General features: G+C 38.0%; 1 protein-coding gene and 1 pseudogene across 11 annotated transcripts in view; both read right to left on the reverse strand.

Annotated features, from left to right (window-relative positions):
• LRCH3 (leucine-rich repeats and calponin homology (CH) domain containing 3) overlaps positions 1 to 24,643 on the reverse strand; it is a 109,350-nt gene that overhangs the window by 21,081 nt on the left and 63,626 nt on the right. For 5 of the 11 annotated variants that reach the window (XM_014545276.1, XM_014545278.1, XM_014545272.1 and 2 more), the window contains exons 7-14: positions 21,531 to 21,624; positions 19,271 to 19,388; positions 16,481 to 16,650; positions 12,614 to 12,690; positions 9,169 to 9,214; positions 8,252 to 8,401; positions 5,342 to 5,392; positions 4,362 to 4,415 (exon numbers count right to left, since the gene is read on the reverse strand). In XM_014545276.1, coding sequence (XP_014400762.1) covers positions 4,362 to 4,415; positions 5,342 to 5,392; positions 8,252 to 8,401; positions 9,169 to 9,214; positions 12,614 to 12,690; positions 16,481 to 16,650; positions 19,271 to 19,388; positions 21,531 to 21,624 — 760 coding nt within the window. The remainder of the gene's footprint in view (positions 1 to 4,361; positions 4,416 to 5,341; positions 5,393 to 8,251; positions 8,402 to 9,168; positions 9,215 to 12,613; positions 12,691 to 16,480; positions 16,651 to 19,270; positions 19,389 to 21,530; positions 21,625 to 24,643) is intronic. The other 6 variants (XM_014545280.1, XM_005873142.2, XM_014545277.1 and 3 more) reach the window with 4 other exon arrangements.
• LOC106727280 lies at positions 2,501 to 2,939 on the reverse strand (annotated as a pseudogene).

Raw genomic sequence — 24,643 nt, forward strand, 5'->3', positions numbered from 1 at the left:
GGCCCAACCCCCCAATCGGCCCTACCCTGAGCGTGACTGAGGGTGGCATTGCAACCTCCCGATCCGCCCTGCTCTGTGCATGACGGGGCGGCGCCCCAACTCCCCAATCGGCCCTGCTCTGAGCCTGACCAGGGGCTGCACTTAGGGATTGGGCCTGCCCTCTGCCACCCGGGAGCAGGCCTAAGCCAGCAGGTCGTTATCTCCCGAGGGGTCCCAGACTGCGAGAGGGCACAGGCCGGGCTGGGGGACCCCCCTCCCTCCGCCCCCCCCCGAGTGCACAAATTTTTGTGCACCGGGCCTCTAGTTTATATATATAAATCCTAAGTGACCAGCTAACCATGTGACCAGTAGCTATGACACACACTAACCACAAGGCACAGACACTCAACGCAGGAGAGAAACCACAGGCATGAAAACATGGGACAGACTGATGAATCTCAGAGGGAAGGGGGGAGGGTAGGAAGAGATTAACCAAAGATTTTATATGCACACTAGAGGCCCGGTGCACAGATCTGTGCACCGGTGGGGTCCCTCGGCCTGGCCTGTGCCCTCTCACAATCCGGAACCCCTTGGGGAATGTCAGAGAGCTGGTTTTGGCCCGATCCATGCAGGCCAGGCCGAGGGATCCCATTGGTGCATGAATCCATGCACTGGGCCTCTAGTTTAGAAATAAAAGAGAACATCATGTGTGGTTATTTTAGCAAAATAGCCTTGAAACTAATGAGTCCTGTGTGTTCCTATGACAGAAGAAAAAAAGTCCAAAGAGCTCATTTTAATTGAGCAGAACCAGCCCTAACCGGTTTGGCTCAGTGGATGGAGCGTCAGCCTGCGGACTGAAAGGTCCCAGGTTCGATTCCGGCTAAGGGCATGTACCTTGGTTGTGGGCACATCCCCAGTACGGGGTGTGCAGGAGGCAGCTGATCGATGTTTCTCTCTCATCGATGTTTCCAACTCTCTATCCTTCTCCCTTCCTCTCTGTGAAAAATCAATAAAATATAAAAATAATAATAATAATAATAATAATAATTGAGCAGAACCAGCATGGAAGAACAACATTTTTTCAAAATTAATCCAAATTAGATGTGTTATATTTAATAGTTCTGATGTGAGAAGACAGAACATGAGAATTCTGCACCACACCTTAAGGAGGAACCAGCATTTTATTTCTACCTCTGATCAAGTCCTTTTCTTTAAATCCTTTTTCCATTCACCACCCTACATGTAACTAATTAGAGATAGTAAGTGTTAGTGTTTATTGTACATAATTTTGATTACAGATAAAAGCTGCTCAAAACATGACAATTTTTTCATTTGGTCATGGATGGAAATCAGAGAAGACAGGACTTTCACAAAGGGTGTTGGATAAGACTATACCTATTAAAACAACAAAATGCCAAAGGCTTAATGATATTAAAGACTTTATTAGTTGAATAATTTTAAGAAATTTAAATTAGGAACACAAATATCTGAACCATGGGACAGATGAATAAGAACACATGTGGGTGTTTAGAAAAAAGGTGTGTAGGTGATCAGTAAAATAAATACAACTATTTTTAATGAGAGTTGATAGCAATGTCTTCCCTCACCCCACCCCACCCCAAAGCATGCAGCATATAGTACAACATAATTTATCTTAAGGCAGAAAAAAGTGAAGAAATGTACCAAAGAACAACAGTAATACAATGTGTATACTTTACCTGTTGAGATTTCCTGGGCCTCCTTATAATCAAACTGTTAGGTCTGATCAAATAATTGAGTCGATATCCCCTCCCCTGGGAAACTGACCTTTAGATAATTTCCCAACCGATATTCCCTTTCGCTTAGCCCACATTCCATTTGCTAAGACCAGTAACTTTACCCTCTGACTTGCCCAGGATCTGGACCTGCCCAGAGAATTCCTAGCCAAAAAAGCCCGCCTAGAGTCCTTTAAAACCTCTGACTCCCAGTCCCTGGGTTCTGGTGCCATTTTGGGGCTTAGCCCATCTGGTTTCCAGATAACCTAATAAATTTATAATTTTTTACCACTTTTGGCATCATGCATACCTCCTTTGGTGACACTACCACAAATGTACTGGAATTACTGTCAATTTCAAATATAAAAGGGCTAAAAGCCATTATTTTGGCAAAGAAGGAAAAAAGGAGTGGAGGGAAGAGAAAGTATCTAGAGATGGGATATAGATGCAGATGAGACACAGATGAAAGCAACAGAAACCTGAAGAGCAGCCCCAAGAGAATGTTAGTACAACTGACATTAAATATTACTAATACTTATCCCCAGTGGGGGGCATGCAGGAGGCAGCAGATCAATGATTCTCTTTCATCCCTGATGTTTCTCTCTCTCTCTCTCTCTCTCTCCTTCTTTCCTCTATGAAATCAATAAAAAATATATTTTAAAAATAAAAAAATAAAAAGTGCCCTTTTTTGCAGTGTTGGACACTATCTGGCACACAAAAATATGTGAGACATGGCCCTTGGTGCCCCCCCCCCTTTTAACAAGAGAACAAATCCATTTTATTTATTTGCTCTTCAATAAGTTTAAATCCTTGAGGGGTACAGCATTACACAGATTCTGTGTCCAATGGCCTTAGCAAGGAGGTTGCTTTGGAATTTAGATCCAACCATGCCACTGTTTCCATGAGCATGAGTTACCTTTCCCCAGATTACTTTGGTTTCGTTCGGTTTGCCACCAGGAGTCACTGTGTTGTTCTTTGTTTGTACACGTCAGTACACCTCTTGCCTAGACAGCATTCAGTTTCACCTCAGGCATAAACACCTTAAATTTTAAGAAGAGCAGTACAGGCCCTCTGGTTCCGGAGACCCCACTCAGGGCCAGCGAAAATGGCCTTGGATCACAGCCTCCAGTCACTTTTGTCGCTGTAGAAGCCCTGTTCCAAGCAGGCCTTCTCAGGCTCCAAGATGGGAGAAAGAGTAAAGGCCATCTCATTTAGGGGAGACATGAATACTGATAACTAAAATACAAGTATACTGAAATGGCTGAAGGCCATTTCAAATTTCATGCTAAGGGGATTGTATTGTTTCAAATTCCACTTTTTCCTTGGCAAAAAAGTCTGGACACTCAGACTTATATTACTATATGTGTCCTTAAATCTCATCTTTGGTTTCCAAAATTGTTTTCAATGATAGTATGGGAGGCAATACAGCATGGTGTTTAATGCAGGTTCTCAAGTCAGCCAATTCTAGACTTAAACCCACCCTGGCACTTACTAGCTATGTGACCTTGGACAAGTTACATTCTGGACAAGACACATTCTGTGCCTCAGTAATCATTTGTAAAATGGTGATAAATTAACCTTAAGGTTGCTGTGAGGAGAGAATGAGATAATTCTGGTAAGCTGTCTGAATCATCAAAGGCTCTCAATATCTCTGCATTAATTTAAATTATTAGTTGCTTCTCATGCCAATTAATTTCCACTAAAACTCAGAAGTTGGTGGTTACATTTATCTATAAAACTGCCCAGTTAAAATGTGCTTTATCTCTCTCAAAGGAAATGATGATTGCAGAACACACAGAAATTTGAACAGACAATGGAAGTTAACATACTAGGACTCTCATGCTGAAGTATGCAGTTCATGCAGTAGTATGCACAATGGCGGCATTTACTAACACATAAGACAGGAGGTGATATAGACAGCAGATTTTTGAACTGCTAGCTTTTAATAATACTGTGAAAAAATAACACAAAACATGATGGGAAAAGCAATATGTAAATGGTTAGAATTATCTTTCAAGGCTGATAAAAGTTAAACTTTCAATAAAGTTCTCATAATATACTGCTTTTTGGCTGATGAAACAGGCCATAAAAGTAAACCAGTGTTAAAAAAGATCAGTAGATAGCATTCCAAGTTAATGCTTCCCTTGAATGTAAAAATGGGCATGGAGATGTAATTTTTTCAAGTTTGGGATTTTCAGTAGCTTAAGAGAAATGATAAAATAGGATGCCAAATACACAGCTGTATAATTAGCATCATGGAGTAAAGAAACCCATTTAACACACAGGTGACTCATGAGTTAATTATTAATAAAATAAGTGCACCTGGAATGAGAAATGATATTTAAAAAACTCCCAACACACATACAAAGGCAATATGGTTCTCAATGCAAATGGTTTACGTTTGCAACATTAACAAAGGTATTTTAATCATAGCTGCAGAACACCGACCACTGGATAAATCATGAATAATAATGTAGGCAAACAGTTCAAGCTATTTTGTAAAGCATTGAATAATGATGCCCATCATGTTTTATGATACTGAGATTATTTCTGAACGAAAAATACAATCGCTATTGTCCAATCTCTAGACACAGCAATTTAAAACTCCATTTTGTGCAAGGCTCTTACCACTAACAAGGCACTATCATCAGTGTGTTGAGACCTTCTGGATGGGAAGGGACACTGGAGAGGTGGAAAAAATGAAGCAATGTCAAAACAAACTGCAAACACGTGACATATTTCACAAATACACAAGCAAAGAGCCATATTAAGACATAATTGTGAAGATGCTAACATATAGGACTGCATTCAATATCATTTTGATCCACATACCATAAGAGCTAGTAAGTTGGTTTTGAGTAATGATTTTCTTCCAAAGAGGTTAAACAACTTCAAATATGATCTTACTTGCCTATAAACTTTCTAAAGCAAAGAGGGAACAGGGATTATTCTTTGTTCACAGAAGAGAAAGCTGAAGTATAGATGGAGCAGTAACATGAGCCAGTGACAAAACAATCAACTCAAGAGTCATGATATCTAGTTTAGGTATCTCTTTATTACCTTTCTCAGATAAAACAATAACTGAGAATTTTAGCACTGTTATATTCCTGAAAAACTTTAATTTTTAGATAATGAATTCTCCAGAATGACCATCAAGAAGAAAATGTAGGGAAAAAAGGAAGAGTGTGTTAACTAATGTGTACAAGTGTATAATGAATAACATACATGCTTAGAAATGAGCAATGAAGTTGAAAATTCTATGTGGAGTCGTTTTTTTGTTTAATACTGACACCATTCAGCCATGCCGGATCCCCCTCTGGAACTCTCACTACGTGATATGCTTCGAAAGTAGATGAGGAAGATGATACCTCTGGTGGGGATAGGGAAGGAAATAAATAATCTCCAGATGGATGGTTATAGTTTTAAAACCCTCTGATCTACAGATTCTGATAAACTCCCTGGCTTGTGTTTTCTTCTATCCAATAAAAAGAATTTTGAGAGGGAAAAAGAGAAAATAGCAATATTTTGATCACTGAAAGCACATGCCAAACATTTCATTTCCATTGCAAAAAAAAAATTCCAAAATAAAGGTGATTATAAAGACTTACCTCACCATCTAAGGGGTGTTGCTGTTTTTGTGGACTGTGTGATGTTTTCTGCTACAAACCCCCAAACCCCCCCAAAAAGGGAAATTGGTTAGAAGCTGGAACACTAGAAATTATAAATTCTATTTACTAAAATAATCATATTCAGTATTTCTTATGTATAACATTTTTCTAGATTTACTGGTTAGAAGATATTGCTCTTTCCCTGAAATAGCTTACAATTGAAATGAGGAAAGGCAATAAAATGACCAACAGTATTTTCATGTCTATAAACATCTATACATAGAAAATTTTAAAACTATGTTTTTAATATACACATGCATACAAACATTCACAAGGTAGTGATCTCTCACTATGTTCTCCTACTAAAATCATTCTTTTTCTCTAATGGCTTAGATATCACTCTAATGCTAACAGCTTGAGCTCTCAACCATCAGCAAATTTCACATTTGCATTTCAACTGCCTGAGGACACAACTCTACTTGGAAACCCCACTCTCACCTCATGTTCAATACATTTAAAAACAAACTCACAATTTTCCAAACCAACTGACTCTTTTCCCCAATTTGCTAATTTCTGTTATTATGTCAAATAAAAATATAACATCTGTATAGCCAGTGCTTTACAATGTGTTCTTATGTACAGTATCTCTCAAGTGATTCTTCTTTTTATTCTGTGAGATAAACAAACATCATAATCATTTAGAGATGAGAAAATTGAAGATAAGAGAGGTTATGTGACATATGCAAGGCTGCAAAGTTTTAAGTAGCATAAGCGAGATTTGCATTTATGTCTTCTGACTCCAAATCCTACGTTCTTTTCACAATGCTAGACTCCTATTAAAACCATCATTTTTAGCCTCAAAATCTCCCTCCCCCACCCATCTTCAATGATTTAGTCAACATTCACTACACATTTATGTACAAGCGTAATGATGGTCTCTTGAAATCTCTCTTATAATTTTTAAAATCCACTGTGATGGTAGGGTGTGTAGCGCTCACCATAGTAGTAAAAGTATCAGCTCTATCTATAATTCTGAAATAGTTAATATTTAACAGTTAAATGTTACATGTATGAGGAAACTAAAGGCACAAAATGGTTGAGTAACTTTCCAAGAGTCAAGCATAGCCTGGCCAGTGTGGCTCAGTTGGTTGAGTGTTGTCCCATGCACCAAGAGGTCACAGGTTCGATTCCCAGTCAGGGCACATGCCCGGGTTGCAGGCTTGATCCCCAGTAGGGAGCATGCAGGAGGCTGTCCATAGATGTTTTTCTCTCACAGTGATGTTTCTCTCTCTCAAAATTAACAAAAAAATATCAAAAATAATGCACAGAACAGCACTCAGGACATAGTATTGAGTTAGCCATTATTATTGTGGTCATAGAGTAGGGTTTGGAGCCAGCTTGTCTTTTTTTTAAAGAAACTGTTTCTTTTTCAACCTTATTCCCATTTTCTCTTCAGCCTGTCTTGATTAGAATCCTTCCTCTGCCACATACTAGCTGAGTATTTAACCTTAGGCAAATTATCATCCTCTCGAGCATGAGAGATCATCATCATCATAGGCTGATACATTTGAAAAAAAGAAAAAAAGAAAGCCCTAGCCGGTTTGGCTCAGTGGATAGAGTGTCGGCCTGCAGACTGAAGGGTCCTGGGTTCAAGTCCAGTCGGGGCACATGTCTGGGTTGCGGGCTCGATCCCCAGTAGGGGGCATGCAGAAGGCAGCCAATCAATGATTCACTCTCCTCATTGATGTTTCTCTCTCTCCCTCTCCCTTCCTCTCTGAAATCAATAAAAAAAAAAAAAGAACTTATCATGTAGATGATACTTAAAGAAGATGGTCTCTGGCTAGAGTTAAGAAACAGGAGAGAAAACTTTGGGAGGACACAAGTGATTCATTCATTCAATCATTCATTTAACAAATACTTATTGAGCTTTACTACAGGCTTAGACTTGCTCAGATCTAGGGATATAGCAGTGAATAAACAGGATAGACATGGTCCCTGTCTTCATGGAATTTATAGATAAATGGGAGAGACATATATTAAACGAACGAAAATACACAATTATTTAATTATGAAAAAAAATCCAAGGTGATTTCAGAACAGGAAGACTTAAGCAATACAGGCAAAAAATGAACCATGTTTAGAAGCAACTACAGAGGCTATAAAATGTTAGGGGGGAAAAAAAGAAGTGGTAGTATTAACAGGAGTTGTTAATTGAGTAGGTATGGAGAGAACAGAAAGGAAGGAATCAAAGATCACTCTAAAGGGGCCCGTGAATCTCACAGATTTCTGGTATTCCGTAGAGTGAGGAAGTTAGAGATAAGTTAGATAACAACAGTTTATATTTGCATGGCACTTTCATTTTCATAACTAACACACTAGAGATTGAGAGAATGGCAGCTGGATAATAAAATGATTGCTAATTAAGAGGAAGAGACTGCTGTCCTAAGAGCAAGAAGAGCAAGATCATAACTTTTAAAAAAATATATATTTTCTTGATTTTTTACAGAGAGGAAGGGAGAGGGATAGAGAGTTAGAAACATCGATGAGAGAGAAACATTGATCAGCTGCCTCCTGCACACCTCCTACTGGGGATATGCCCGCAACCAAGGTACATGCCCTTGACCAGAATTGAACCTGGGACCTTTCAGTTTGCAGGCCGACGCTCTATCCACTGAGCCAAACCGGTTAGGGCAAGATCATAACTTCTAATTGTCCTCAGGCCTATCTACATGAGGACAATTAATCTAATCACCAATAGGAGACAATTACACTATTTACTCAAGATTCCTTATATGAGGAAAAAAAAGTTAACCTTTTAATTAAGACAACAAAAACTGACAGCCTCAGCAAAACAAATAAACACTTCTAAGAAACTTTAGGAATATCATTAAATGAATTCAAACGACTCACTTTGACAAAGTCCAGGACAGCATCTCTCTGAATCTGCTTGGTCCTTATTTTCTCCTCCTCATACTGTAGGGCAGCAAGCTGTGCCTCTCTCCTAGTGCGCTCTACTAATTGTTCTCTTCTCTGAGGAAGTTCTAAGTCTGTATGTGATAGCTGAAACAAAAATCAGTTTGCATATGAGAGTGGGGATAAAGACCAACTTATCCATTTAGGGAACTACTACTGAACCAACTTTTACTTTGCAGTCACCTAGCATTTCTTTAAATGTGTTTATTGCTATTTTTTTTTTCTCATTTTGCACTGTGTTCTTATATGTACTGCTAGAGGCCTGGTGCACAACATTCGTGCACTGAGGCGGGGGGTGAGGGGTCCCCCTCAGCCCACTTGCACCCTCTCGCAGTCCAGGACCCCTCAGGGGATGTCCACCTGCCGGCTCAGGCCCACTCCCCACACTGGCAGGCGGACATCCCCCAAGGAGTCTTTAGTGCTGCTGTGGAGGAGGGAGAGGCTCCAGCCACCACTGCTGCGCTCCCCAGCCACGAGCCCGGCTTTTGGCTAAGTGGTGCTCCCCCTGTCGGAGTGCACTGACCACCGGGGGGCAGCTCCTGCATTGAATGTCTGCCCCCTGGTGGTCAGTGCGCATCATAGCGACTGGTCATTCCACTGTTTAGTCTATTTGCATATTAGCCTTTTATTATACAGGATAAAGCCATCATGTGGATAAAGATTTATTTTCTGTCTGGTATCTAAAAACACTATTAGCTAGTATCAGGTGTACATATTATATTAACTGTATGACTGAGGAGACAGGTAGTGAAGTTCACAGATATCTGGCAATTAATAGTAACTTAAGTATTATAAAAAAAGAAAACCATCTTAGTTTAAAAACAATAAAAACTAAAACAGAACATTTTTTTTACCTGATTGTGACTTGGTAACAGTGAAGAAGATGGCCCAACTGGAACCCTGACCCAGAAAAGAAAAAAGAGAAAGAAAAAACCCTCTTTGATAAGAGAGACAGATATATAAAAGACAAGTGAAACTTCATTGTTAATGTAGCTTTCTGTTCATCAACAGGCAAACTGTCTAGTGAGCACTTAAAGGCTAAATAAATTTTGTAAACTTGAGCCCAAGTCATTAAGTTAAGCTACAGGAATACCTGATGTCTCCAACTCATGTTTCACGTGATGATATCACTGATCAAGTTATAGACAGCTAACAACTGTCTGTGATCAGCCAATGCTGATAATACAATTAGAGATCACTTTCAAACAGTATCATTTTTTTACAGCATAAATGTTATCTTCTTTACTACCTTGATTGAAACAAGATACATATAAATGGAGATCGTTTTATATACAAAGTCATTTATCAACAGAAATCTGGAATACTACAGAACCTGGTAACTGTACTTGCAAAGAACTCCGACTTCCATTTTCAATTGATGAAGCAATTTTAAGAGCAAAAGTAAAGATACTCTTGGTTTTTATTTTCAAGAAAATGATGAAACCTGATTTAATGCTTAAAAAATAGTAAAACTTGCCTCTCAGTTTTATCAGTGTTAATTCTTACAGTTTGGTATTTATCTTTTTCCTGAACTGGACTTGGTGTTTCAAGTCTCTGTTACTCATCTGTGTCTTTAAAACTAACAGTGTTGCAACAGTGACTTTTTGACATTTAGGACCTGAAATTTTACACTATGATTATTAGCCAAATGTTTTTTAATTCTATATTGCTTCCAATAGAAATTAATAAACTTTACAAGACTAAGCATGATACTATCACCTCCCCTGAACTAAAATGACATTTAGATAATAAGTAAACACTTTCAAAAACAATAATTTTTGTTAGTTTTAACTTTACACTTATTTAATCCATCTTGGCAAATAACTATAAAATACTTAACAATTTATCATAATCTATCCCCCTACCTTTATTATTCTCCAGGTGGGTAGGTACTATGTGTGTGTGGAAGGGGGAGGTGGGAGCAATGTACATGGAGGGTAAGGGGTGGGAAGGGCAATTGGGAGGACAAAGTAAGCAACTTTCTTTTCAGCAATGACTAACGGGCAAGTAGTAGTTTGTTAAACTGACTCAATTCCTTTGAGTGTAACTGGAGGACTGATATTTTGGTTAAGACAGGTCTTGGTAGCCTGAAGTTGCCAGTAGTTAGAGGTGATATTGTTTTGTAGGTTCTAATTATCAAGTCCATTTGCATATAAGCACGATGAGGATGGGAACTTTGACTAAAGTTTACAGCTTTTCCCAAATACCTAGAAAAGTACTTGGCACATAGAAGTAGCACGTAGATACTGAGCAAATATCTAATTGAAAAAATGAAGTACAGTTGACACTAGAACAATGCGGCAGTTAGGAACATCAACCCTCACCCCCTTGCACAGTTAAAAATCTGCATGTAACTTTTAAAAACTATGTATATTTTTATTTATTTCAGAGAGGAGGGGAGAGGGAGAGATAGAAACATTAATGATGAGAGAGAATCATTAATTGGCTGCCTCCTGCACATCCCCTACCGGGGATCAAGCCTGCAACCCAGGCATGTGTCCTGACCAGGAATCGAACTGGTGACCTCTTGGTTCATGGGTCGACGTTCAACCACTGAGCCACACTGGCCAGGCTCAACCAACATTTTAAATCCATGATTGGTTGAATCTCCCAATGTGGAACCCAGGGATATGGAGAGCAAACTCAGACTTGCACATTTTGGAATCCGAAGTGGTCCTGGGACCAATCCCCTGTGGATGAATATAATCATGGCTTCAGTTTCTAGCACTGTGGCAGATTACATACTCTGAATGACTCTTCCAATGGAAACAACTAAAATGTTGAATAAAATAGTATTTTAAAATACACTGCTGAAGCGCCATGAAAATAAAGAATTCACAGATTATAAAAATAAGTAAAAATAGAAACTCTGTATTAAAGTTTAATAGACAGATTTTTGGCCCCTATGATCCCCACATCTGATGTTACTCCAGTGAACACATTACACATCGAAAGGACTTTGCAGATGAAATTAAAGTTACTTATCAGCTGACCTAAAATGGGGAGATTACCCATGTGGGCCTAATAAAATCATATGGACCCTTAAAAGAAGAGGAAGGCAATATAGTTTGTGAGGTGCAGCAGAAAGAGAAATCAGAGAGATTCAAAATGTGAGAAGGATTTGGTCCACCACTGCTGGCTTGATATAGAAAAAGCCATGAACTAAGAAATGTGGGTGGACTCTAGAAGCTGAAAATGACTCCCAGCTGATAGACAACCAGGCAATGGGACCTTAGTCTGTAACTGCATGGAAATGAATTCTGCCAACAACCTGTATAATCCCGGAAGGGGATTCTCCCCCAGGGTCTCCAGACAAGAATCCAGGCCAGGGAATACCTTGATTCAGCCTTGTGAGACTCAAAGCAAAGAACCAAGGAAATCCTGTTCAGATTTCTACCCAGCAGAATTGTGATACAATAAATGGGCGTGTTTTAAGCTGCTAAATTTGTGATAATTTGTTACATAAGCATTAGAAACCAATACATAAGGCAACTGGGCTAAAAAGCTGGCTTTCACCTTGAGGTTTTATACTAAATTCTAGAGATCTTGAGCTTTATTTGTGATGAATATAAGAACTAACAGGGCCAGGAGATAGAGTCTAGGTCCATTCAAAGTGGGAAAATGTAATAGGAAATCCCTGAATTGGAATCTCAGAACACTACACCCTCAGTAGAAATAGACATGGCAACTAAAAAGTCATTTTGAGATAAATTTCAAAGATACAAAATTTAACTAAATCACTATGAACTGACTGATGAGACTATAAAAGGCCTAGTTATAAATGTCTTTACTCTCCCCATTTTCTTTATCTATCTATATCTCAGTCCCCTAAACTATAATATCCTGTCAAGCATAAGTAAAGAACTATGTATGACACGTCTACATAGTAAATATACTATTGTTTTAAGAATAGGCATGCCAAGTCTACTGCTTTAGGAGTTCATAAAAACAAAGAGGAAGCAAAAAAAACAAAGGCTGAGAATTTCATTTAGCTTTCTTTATGGATAAATCCAGATTATCACCATAAAAATCTCATTGTTATTAAGTATCTACAAATCAAATAATTGTTTAGGTAATGCTTTAGGTGATCTGAATTTAGAAACAATAAATCAATTTTACTTATTTTGCTATTATATGAGCACAAAGGCACATTATCACCCAGTTCTAAATACAGAGTGTCTAAAACACACAGTATCTAAATGTCTTCATTATACATAGATCTATATAAAACTAAAATCATTTCATGCTTTTTATTGAGTGTTAAGACAGAAAAAAATGAATAGAATTGGTTTTTCAAACCTGTTTTGATGTGAATATCTTTTTATGTCTTCTGTTTTTTGAAACTCCCTCATGGGTACTGGTTTTATTGGTGAACTCTACACCAAAAGAGCAGAAATAAATCAATTTAAATATATATCCAGAACACTGTGATTACACAGTTCACATTCAACTTGACATTTAGGAATATATATATTACACTAAAAAACATTATAATATTATCACAAAATTTTCAAATGTGAATTTTTATGTTTAAAGGATTATAGGCTATCTTACTGCTTTGGTAAACACAAAACTACTCATAATCCAAAAATGTTTATTTTATTTTCAAAAAAGTAGATTTTCTTCTCACTGTATTATATAAATTATAGTGGACATAGAGTATAAATGAATAAGATGTTAGCATTGGAAAGGATCTTAGAGGTCATCCAGTACAAATTTCCATCCACAGAAATTCCTACCTAACCAGCCCTTTTACTCAGCTTCTTTTGAATATTTCTAGTAATGAAGAATTTATTTGGCAGATCACATTTCTTTATTTCTTCATCATCACAAATTGTTACTCATGTTTGTCATCTATATAGTTCTGGGGAAGTTGGTGGGATATCAAGATAAAGAAAAAGTAATGTCTTTTTTGGCAAAATATTAATTAAAAGAGAAATACTGGCGATTTGATTTATTTATAAACTAAAGGGTAAAGATCATTTCAAAAAACATTACTGAGGAAAATTAAACTGACTTAAGTGATATGAAAAAAAATTTACAAAGGTAGAAACTTGCAGGTTATCACAGCAACGTATTTTGTCAAATGAAAATCTATAGAAACAATGCAATCTTATTTCAACACCAAAAATAATCATCAAAATGCATATTGTTGAAGGGAAAAAAAACTTATCTAAAAAGTATACCTAAAAGTCAAATGTAAAACTAGTTATAGTCTAGCTCCAAGAAATAGGTATATCACACATGACTAGAATATCTTTGGTGAGCTATTCCAAAGGGCTAACTAAAAGCTGACTCCCTTAAAGTCTGGGCATGAGAATCATATGAAATATAAATTTAGAATCCTGACAAGAGAATCATTATTCTAATTTCAGTGAATATGGATTTTTAAAAAATAAACAAAAATCTCTCCCAGTATGTTAACATCAGTGACTTATCACTGTTTTACACTACAATTATCTAAATTTATGGCAAGAGGCAGATGAAATTTTCACAACAAAATGTATATGACATTGGTTTAATTAAAAAAAGTCATATTCTGTAAATCATACCCTATTTTATCATACTTCTACATATGTGAGAGATTTATAATAAAATCAAATAATAGCAGAGTGTTTAAAATCTCAAACAGATTAGTATCTTAACCCATTTTCAGATACTATTCAAGAACATAAAAAAACTTCAGTTTTCTTTTAAACATTTTTATTGATTTCAGAGAAGAAGGGAGAGGGAGAGAGATAGAAGCATCAATGATGAGAGAGAATCATTGATTCGCTGCCTTCTGCACACCCCTATTGGGGATCAAGCCCATAACCCAGGCATGTGCCCTTGACTGGAATCGAACCCAGGACCCTTCAGTCCACAGGCTGACACTCTATCCACTGAGCCAAATCAGCTAGCATTAGTCGGCAAACTCATTAGTCAACAGAGCCAAATATCAACAGTACAACGATTGAAATTTCTTTTGAGAGCCAAATTTTTAAACTTAAACTATATAGGTAGGTACATTGTTATTAACTTAATTAGGGTACTCCTAAGGCCTAAGAAGAGCCAAACTCAAGGGGCCAAAGAGCTGCATGTGGCTCGCGAGCCGCAGTTTGCTGACCACAGATAGGGCTTCACTGGTTATTAAACCATCTAAAACAGTGGTTCTCAACCTTCCTAATGCCGCGACCCTTTAATACAGTTCCTCATGTTGTGGTGACCCCCAACCATAAAATTATTTTCATTGCTACTTCATAACTGTAATTTTGCTACTGTAAACAATATGTAATATATATGTGTTTTCCGTTGGTCTTAGGCGACCCCTGTGAAAGGGTCGTTCGACCCCCAAAGGGGTTGGGACCCATAGGTTGAGAACCGCTGATCTAAAATAATACTGCTTCATCACATTAAAAATATTTTTTTCTTTTAAATTGCTTTGAAAGAAAAAGAGAGAGAAAGGAGGGGGAGGGGGAGAGAGAGAGAGAGAGAGACAGAGAGAGAGAGAGAGAGAGAGAGAGAAAGATCAATAGGTTGCACCCCGACCATGGATCAAACCTAAAACCTGGGTATGTGCCCTGATCCCGAACCTGTAATGTTTTGGTGTATGGGATAACGCTCAATCAACGGAGCCACACCAGCCAGGGTTGCTTCATCATATTTTTATAGATGCCAAATTTTAGAAAGCTTTATGAAACAGAAGTCATAAACAGCCGTATGGCAGACATAAAGACTACCATACATAACAGGTAGCAAGAATTAAGAACATATTATTACAAACTAGCCAATATAATGGATTGAAGAAATGGTTCTACAATTTTTCACCAGTAGAGTAATAGGCATTATCACTTTTAGTAGAGATACCTCATTTATACAGTCTAATTAACCATAAAATGATCAAAGAGACCTTAAGAAAATAAAAAGGATTCCCTTTAATATTACAGTGTGCATTGTTGCCCAGCTGGTGTGGCTCAGTGGCTGAGTATTGAACCATGCACTGGGAGGTCGCTGGTTTGATTCCCAATCAGGGTATATCCCCAGATGGGGGAGTGCAAAAGGCAGCCAATCAATGTTTCTCTCTAATCGATGTTTCTACCTCTCTCCCTCTCCCTTCCTCTCATTCTAAAATTAATAAAAACATATTTTAAAAAAAGATTATAGTGTACACTGTTGATTTTAACTTTATTACAAAGTAGTTGCTCTAGCAGGGATGTTTATAGCCTGAACCACAAATAGTTCCATTCATCACCTGGAACACACTTATATCTCTGGGCTGCAGGACTCGGATTTATATAACTTCATTCAACTTTAAATACAGGAGTGCCTTCTGAATGCCAACAAAAATACTGTGTTCAAAAGCCTTCAGATAGGAAAACCAAAGGGTTTTTTAAAAGAATGATAATATCACTTCCTAACATGTCCCACTTGAAATGATTATTCTCTATTTCATCATTCTTCAAAAAGGCCCAAGTGTTTCTCAATAACCTCTGTTCAGAACCTGGGACCAACACCAGACATTAACAACGCACAAACTAAAGTGGAGCCATTTTATTATGCTGACAAGATTTAGTCAAGAATGCTATTTCTACTTGAGACCTTTGGGGAACTGGCAAAGTTCTTGCAGTGGACTGAATGCTTGTTTGTTTTATACAGCAACTCAATGCTCCACTATAAGAGACATTCAAGAATTTTATTGGCAAACAATTTATATTCTGTGTGACTGAGAATAGAAGCTCCAATATCATTAAGCTCATTATACAAATTCTATGGTTAAGTTTCTATGTTGCTCTGAAAGTCATCGGTTTGGTACAATTCTTAGTTACTGATCAAACTATGATTATCAATATGTAACAATAAAAAAGCAGTAAGAACAACAATTAAAAGCATCACATTCCTTTGCATTTTCTCCAAAGGCATAGAATACTCTTAGGACTTTTTAAATTCTTTTTTAAAAATTCTGAAATCTGTCTTTTTATTTGAAAAATAAACCTAAACCCTATTTGAGACTATTGTCTGATCTTTAAAAATGAATCTGAAAAATTCAGTAATGAAACTGGAACTGAACATAATAAAACAAATAATAAGGCCTAAACCAACAAATCACTGATAGGACAGAAATTTATACTACCATAAATTATTTTACTAGGGGGTAGCAACATAGTTAGGCTTAAATATGTGTACTACCTCATGAGAGATTCGCCGTTGTTCAATATATGCCATAAACTGTGAACTGAGGCTGTCTGAGTCCAGGCCCTTGGGTTGCCTCACCTCATCCTCTTCTTCCTCTGCAGTACAGCTGTCAATGTAGTCAATTTGATCCAGATCGTGTTCCACTGTCCACATCACACACACATCAGGAAAAAAACATTCAAATTAGATAGCTAATGAAAGACATTACATTGCATTTTTTCCTTTTCCCTAACATTTTCTATTCTGAAAGTGGAAGAAATGAGAAGTTTAAATTTTGTAAGCTTTTATTATTAGTCCATGGCCACTCACAAAAATAGGCTTCAGAAAAACATTAGTCTTAATTCACTAAAGCATACAGTAATTGATGATAAGTATTAGAATACAGACCTCTAATATTTATTTTTTCTATGGACAGCTCTTTACTGTTTTAAATAAGACAGTCTGAGTTTTTGATACAAAGAAAGAAAGAATAATTTTTAAACATTGGAAGGTACGTCTTCTTTTAGGTTCTTTCCCCAAGTTTTAGATTTTGGGCGTAATCATACCTCACTTTGAAGAGGTGGGAAGGCAGAAAACCTAACACAATCAACTCAAAAGAAAAGAGAAAGGATTGGAGGAAAGTGAACTTGGAGATAAAGAAATAGATACTGACTACTGTTTCCCTTCCTATAACTGTTGTCCATAACCAGAACAAAGATTTTCTATTTAAAAATTATTTTCTAGAGGTCAGCATTGTAGATATTTTATAGCAGTTTGTGGATAGAAGAAAATCATTTGGGGAATTTTTTATTCTCAAAATGTTTTGGGGTGAGGAGAAGTATATAAATAAAGTATAAAATCACATCATTATTTCTTCTAATAAGTTTCGGAGTACCCCATTATTGTTAAGCTTAGAAACTAGCCATTTAAAAATCCAGTTAAAATGGCACGCTAGAAAAAAAATACTTGCTATGAAGATGGTTTCTCTAGAGATGTATTAAACCCCAGCTATTACTGTATGATATTCTGTAGGCTGGCTAAAAGTTGCAGTTTCTAGGAATAGTGAATTTGAAGAAGTCTACTTCTCAATCTAGTTTTCTAATTCAATTATTTCTAAATATTTCCATAACTGAAGTTAATACAAAAATAAATTTTGAGTTACTAGTTATATTAATAGGTAAAAGGATGAAAAGGTCTACATCCACATTAGAAACCAGGTACATAAATGCATTTTTTCCCAATGTGCTACAACTTGTGTGACTAAATAAATAATTCATTTTATGACTACTTCCCAAGAATGCAATATCATTTTTTATACTATTTTGACCAACACTGTCCAAGAGAAATAGAATGTAAGCCACAAAAGTAAACCACGTATGTAATTTTAAATTAACTAGTAGCCACATTTCTAAACGTCAAAAGAAAAGTTGACTAATTTTAATAATATATTTTATTTTGTCCAAGAGATCTAAAATATTATTACCACATGTAATTAATATAAAATATTATTTTACATTCCTTTTTTCATGCAAAGTCTTCAAAAATCTGTTTACACTTATAGTACATCTCCATTCAGAAAAGCCACATTTCAAATGCTCAATAACCACATGTGGCTAGTGCCTACTATACTGGACAGCACAGATATAGACATTATTTTAAGGCTGAAATGAATCAATGAGAAAGATTATTACATATACAAGCAAGAGTAAAAAGAAAACTACTAAAATATGAATGAAATGCTAAATAACAGTAGTAAAAAAAAGAATATAAGATGGTAGGAAAAAAAGATAGCAAACCACTTAATTGAAATAATGAGTCAGAGATTAAGCATCTTCTCAGATAATACAATAGATTTCTGGAAAATCAAAGTCATTTCTCCCTTGTGGCTAACCCTCAAAATTTAAAAATTCAAGTTAAAGCAATATTGAGTAGAATACGAAAATCAAGTCTGCCGCAGAAGTACAAACAAAAAGAGTTCTGTCTGTTAATGAGCTATAAAAACAATTTTAAATTACAAATATTAAAATATCAGAATATGGATGACTCAGATTCAGATGCCCTTGAAGAGCACAATTCCAGATGAAGAAAAAGGTAATGAAGAATAGCACTGAATTCCTAAAAAAGGTAAAGTAATGACCACAAAAAGAATCTTTGAAAGAAGACTAGTACTTCAAAAGAAGATTCGGGTTAAATTTAGATTAACAAAAATCTAATCCAGATAAATTGTCGTTAATAAAGTTTCCTCCCAAAATAAAGGTAAGAGAGAAGCACTGTATTTTAACTGAAAGCCTGAAAATATAGAGAAATTGAAATTTAATCTCAACAAAAAACAATTTTTTCCCAATCATATAAGAGAAAGACTTTATTTTTAAAAAAATTTTTTTTATTGTTTTATTGCTTAAAGTTTTCCCCCCCGCCCTTGACAATCCCCTGGCCTCCCCTACCCCCCAGTGTCTTATGTCCATTGGTTATGCTTATATGCATGCATACAAGTCCTTCAGTTGATCTCTTACCCCCCTCCCTCCTGCCCAACCCTCCCCGGCCTTCCTGCTGCAGTTTGACAATCTGTTTGAGGCAGCTCTGCCTCTGTATCTATTATTGTTCATAAGTTTATAATGGTCTTTATTATCCATGAATGAGTGAGATCATGTGGTATTTTTCCTTCATTGACTGGCTTATAAGAGAAAGACTTTAAAAGAAGAGTTGAAGAAACTACAAATACACAAACCAAAGGAGTAGGTGTGAAAAAGACCATTTTTTAGAGTAATTATAAAAACTTCAAATGTCATCAGGAATTATATTTACCTCCATTTGCTACTACTACACTGCTGCGATTCTCTTGGTACTGGTTTTCTCTTCGTAGTCTTTGTTCTTTAGTAATTTCTGCTACTCGAAGAGGCAGATCTGAAAATTCATCTGTAGGCTTAAAAAAATAGCAGAAACATTAAAAAACATCATTCTACATTTTAGATTACCAAGTATTTAAAAGCATGGATATAATATAAACTCATTAAAATGTATATTTAAGGAAAAAATACCCCAAAAGTTCTGGATATGCATAGTGGTGAAAGTTTCTCAACAATGTGAATGTACTTGATGCCACTAAAATGTACACTTAGGAATGGTTAAAATGCCCCTGGCTGGGTGGCTCAGCTGATTGGAGCATTATCCCATATACCAAAATGTTGCGGGTTAGATTCCTGGTTAGGGCATATACTGAGGTTGAGGGTCCCATCCCTGGGTTCTCTCTCAGATCTTTTTATAGATCTGTCTCTCAGATCTATAAAAAACATATCCTCAGGTGATATAGAAGGGTATGTATGACTATAAATATAGGGTGGGGCAAAAGTAGGTTTATAGTTGATCATATGGAAAATAACATAATAATTAATAAATAATCTCTATATATAAAAGCCTAAGTGACTGTTCAACTGTTTGACTGGTAGCTATGACGCACACTGACAACCAGGGGGCAGATGCTCAATGCATAGGCATGGAAACGTGGAACACACTGATGAATCTCAGAGGGAAGGGGGGATGGAGAGATTAACCAAAGATCTTATATGCATATTAGAGGCCCGGTGCACAGGTTCGTGCACCGGTGGGGTCCCTTGGCCCGGCCTGCAGGGATCAGGCTGAAAACAGCCCAGTGCACAGGTTCGTGCACCGGTGGGGTCCCTTGGCCTGGCCTGCGGGGATTGGGCCGAAATTGGCAATCTGATATCCCCCAAGGGGTCCCGGATTGCGAGAGGGCGCAGGCCAGGACAAGGGACCCCACCGGTACACGAATCCGTGCACCGGGCCTCTAGTAGAAGTATATACTCTGTATTTGGTGTACTCACAACTGTAAACCTACTTTTGCCCCACCCTGTATACATATGTACATGAACTTAAAGTATTTACATATATGTATCTAGTAGAGGCCCGGTGCATGAAATTCACACATTCGGGGGGAGGGGGGGGGGTCCCTAAGCCCGGCCTGTGCCCTATCACAGTCTGGGAGCCCTTGGGAGATGTCCAACTGCCGCTGAGGCGGGAGAGGTCCCTGCCACTGCCGCTGCACTCGCCAGCCGTGAGCCCGGCTTCTGGCTGAGCAGCACTCCCCATGTGGGAGTGCACTGACCACTAGGGAGAAGCTCCTGTGTTGAGCGGGATCGGGCCGAAACCTGCTTTCCGACATCCCCTGAAGGGTGCCGGATTGCGAGAGGGCGCAGGCCAGGCCGAGGGACCCCACCAGTGCATGATTGGGGCCGGGGAGATATGCGGGAGGTTGGCCAACTGGGGAGGGGCTGTGGGAGGGCTCCAGGGCGTGTCTGGCTCATTTCACTCAGTCCCGATCATCCGGACCCCAGCAGCAAGCTAACCTACCGGTTAGAGCGTCTGCCCCCTGGTGGTCAGTGCATGTCATAGCAAGCGGTTGAGCGGCCTTGGCATATCATTAGTATATTATGCTTTGATTGGTTGAATGGATGACTGGACACTTAGCATATTAGGCTTTTATTATATAGGATATGGGTAGAACCAAAATTATGTACATACCCACTCAAGAAGTAATTTTACAAATTGGTGCACACCTAAAATTAATTTGCTTTTGACTCCCAAATGATGTTATAAATGGTACTTAATCACTTAACCCAACCTGTAGCTAAAATATTATACTTTAGTAATTTATGAAAAGAGAAAATATAGTACTAATAACTAAACAAAAGAGAAATCTGATATAATTGGCTAAGAAAGTTATCTTGAGCATGTGGATATTCTTTACTAAGGTTCCCATTTCTTTACCCATCAGTTGTAACTGGCTCAGTTCTTGCTTAGGTTTCTAGGATATAAAATTATTTATACAAGACATTGAGGTAACAAACATGTAAAACACACATGGTAAAAAGATAGTGAAGAAACAATTTTTGGATGGTATGACTATGTGGAATTTATACCCTTCCTTTGGTTTTTCTGTATATTTTATGTAATGAGAAATTGAACCCTACTAAGGAACTTTTCATTTTCATCATTTGATTTTCCCTTAATCAGGAATTATAACATGCAGAAAAGAATAAACACTTACTTCATTCCCCGACCATCTCTTATCACCACTGTCAACACTATTGAAACCTGAATCAAGGGCTCCATAAGGGCGACCTGAGTATAGTTCTTCATGGCTGCCAAAAAGAGAAGTTAGTTATTACTGCAAAGTTTGGTATTTTAAAATTAACATTTGAAATAAATCGGATTCAATTTTACAAATACACATTTTCATGGCTTTTAAGGACTTAACTATTTAGAACTAAATGAACATTCTTTTAATTTTTTAATATGAAAAATTCCAAATTAAAACAGAGTAAACAGAATAATGAGCTTCCAGGTACTTGTTACCAGCTTCGAAAATAACATCCTGTCATCCTTGTTTCATCTATTCCTCCATCCATTCCCAATGCCCCTGTCATTTGTTTTTACTTTTTTTAAAAAAATATATTTTATTGATTTTTTTACAGAGAGGAAGGGAGAGGGATATAGAGTTAGAAACATCGATGAGAGAGAAACATCGATCAGCTGCCTCCTGCACACTCCCCACTGGGGATGTGCCCGCAACCAAGGTACATGCCCTTGACTGGAATCGAACCTGGGAACCTTGAGTCTGCAGGCCGATGCTCTATCCACTGAGCCAAACCGGTTAGGGCTATTTTTACTTTTAATAGTACTCTTACATACACTGAAATACACTCACCTTTGCTGTGCACTTTTGACAAATAAATACATCTTTATAACATATACCTCTATCATAATATAGGATATTTCTATTTTGCAAGAAAATTGCCACACATCCATCCCTTCCCAGTCAATTTTTCTCACCCCACCATTGTCTGCAATCACCACTTTGATTTTTTTTCACCTTACATTAATGGTCTGCAAAGATGCCCTAGACTTTATCCTTAGGACCTGTACAGTGGGGCCTTGACTTATGAGTGTCGCGACTACCGAGTTTTTCGAGATACGAGCCATCTCTCGGCCGATTTTTTGCTTTGAGTTGCGAGCTAAAATTCGGGTTACGAACCAGCTTCAGATACCCCACCGCTAGTTGGCGCAGCGAACGTCACAGTGAACGCCACAACATCAGCCCAGCATCACGTGTCTCACTCATTCACTTTTTGATTTGACATACGAGTAATTTGAGTTACGAGCTCCATCACGGAACGAATTAAACTCATAAGTCAAGGCCCCACTGTACTTTATATGGCAAAGGGGAATTACAGTTACAGATAGAAATATGGTTGCTAATCGGTTGACCTTAAAATAGGACGATTATCTTGAATTATCTGAATGGGTTTTCACTGGAATCACAAGAGTCCTTAAAAGTTGAAGAGGGAGGCAGAAGAGGAGGTCATTGTGGTGTAAAGCTGGCTTGAAGATGGAGAAAGGGGACCAAGAGCCAGGAATGCAGACAGCGTCTAAACATACAAAAAGGCAAGGACATGCATCCTACTGAGAGCCTACAGAAGAAAATGCAGCTTTGCCAGTTTCCCGAGGAGACCAATATTTAGACTTCTGACCTACAGAACTGTATGATAATAAATTTGTCTTGTTTAAGCCTCTGAAATTTTGGTTGTTTTTTAAGGCAGCAGTAGAAAAATAATACAATTAGTTTATCCTATTGTAGAACTCATAAAAATAAAATTATATGTACTTTTTTAAAATTCAGCATCATGACAGTGAACATCTTGATGTTTTTAATATCCTGGAGTGAATGAATGAATAATATAAGTGTAGGTTTAATTTAAAAAACAACAACACCCTGCCAATCTGTTTTCAAAAGGAACTATATCATTTTGCAGTCTCACCAACAACTTATTTGAGTTCAAGTTGCAAACATTTGTATTGTCAGTCTTTAATTTCAGGTGTTCTGATGGAGGTAAAGTATTATCTCATTGTGGTTTTAATTTGTATTTTTCTCATGACTAGTGATACTGAATATCTTCTTGTATGGTTATTGGTCATTATTTATCTTCTTTTGTGAAATGTTTAAATCTTTTGCCCATTTTATTATTATTTTTAAACGCATTTTTACTGATTTTAGAGAGGAAGGGAGAGGGATATATAGAGAGGAACATCAACGAGACATATCCATCAGCTGCCTCCTGCACGCCCCCCACTGGGGATCGAGCCTGCAACCCAAGCATGTGGCCCTGACTGGGAACTGAACCAGGGACCTCTTGGTTCATGGGTCCATGCTCAACCACTGAGCAACACCAGCTGGGCTCTTCTGCCCATTTTAAAATGTAACATCAACGATCTTTTAAAAAAATCTTTACTGTTGAGAGTATTATAGGTGTCCTCTTTTTCCATCCATTGCCCCCCCTCCACCTGGTTCCCGCCTCACCCCAGGCCTTCACTACCCTATTGTCTGTGTCCACAGGTAATGTATATCTACTTATATCTACTTATATAAAAACCCTGGGTGGTGTTCATCACGACCACCAGAACTGCGACCAAGCAGAAGGAAGTCAGTCCTGCAGGGGTTGTCTTGGCAACGGCTGCACCCTCCCCCAAGCTGTTTCCCGGAGCTGTTTCCTGTAAGGGCAGGGTTTGAGGTAGGAACCCACCCTGGAAGCGTGGAGGCATATCTTTATAAAGTGTACCCCGCCAGCACAGCCAAGGGTGAACCTGAGTGGGGGTGGCTGAAAGGCTTAGAAAAGACAGACAAGAGAATGAAAGCCGGGTCTCGGTGGGACGCTGCTTCTCTGAGAGACAGCGACCACACCCACAGCCATGCCTTTATTTTATAGCAGATGCTATGAGGCAAAGTAAGGGCGTGACCAAGATGTTTACAACATTCTCCTGGGTTTCAATCCTACTCAACTACATGCACCTGAACTCTATCAAGCCTATATCACTCAGGCACGTGGGGCCAGATGTTAGGACCATAGGTTCAAGCTTACAACTACAGCTGTTGGCTATAATTGTGCTGGGAGGGCCCTGCCCTCCAAGCTGGGACTTGCACGTGGCAATGAGAGGACTGTGCCCTCTCATCAGTCCAAGGCTTGAACCTGTCCAAAACACCGTAGCGGCTCCCCACAATAACGTTTTAATTCTGTTTCTTTGTTACTAATGTTGTGGCCCCACCCCATAACAAAGAAACAAAGGAAAATTTCCCCATCGAATTTCTGAATAGTATTACTCCTT

The sequence above is a fragment of the Myotis brandtii genome, unplaced genomic scaffold (assembly GCF_000412655.1).
Source record: "Myotis brandtii unplaced genomic scaffold, ASM41265v1 scaffold4, whole genome shotgun sequence".
Classification (NCBI taxonomy): domain Eukaryota; kingdom Metazoa; phylum Chordata; class Mammalia; order Chiroptera; family Vespertilionidae; genus Myotis; species Myotis brandtii.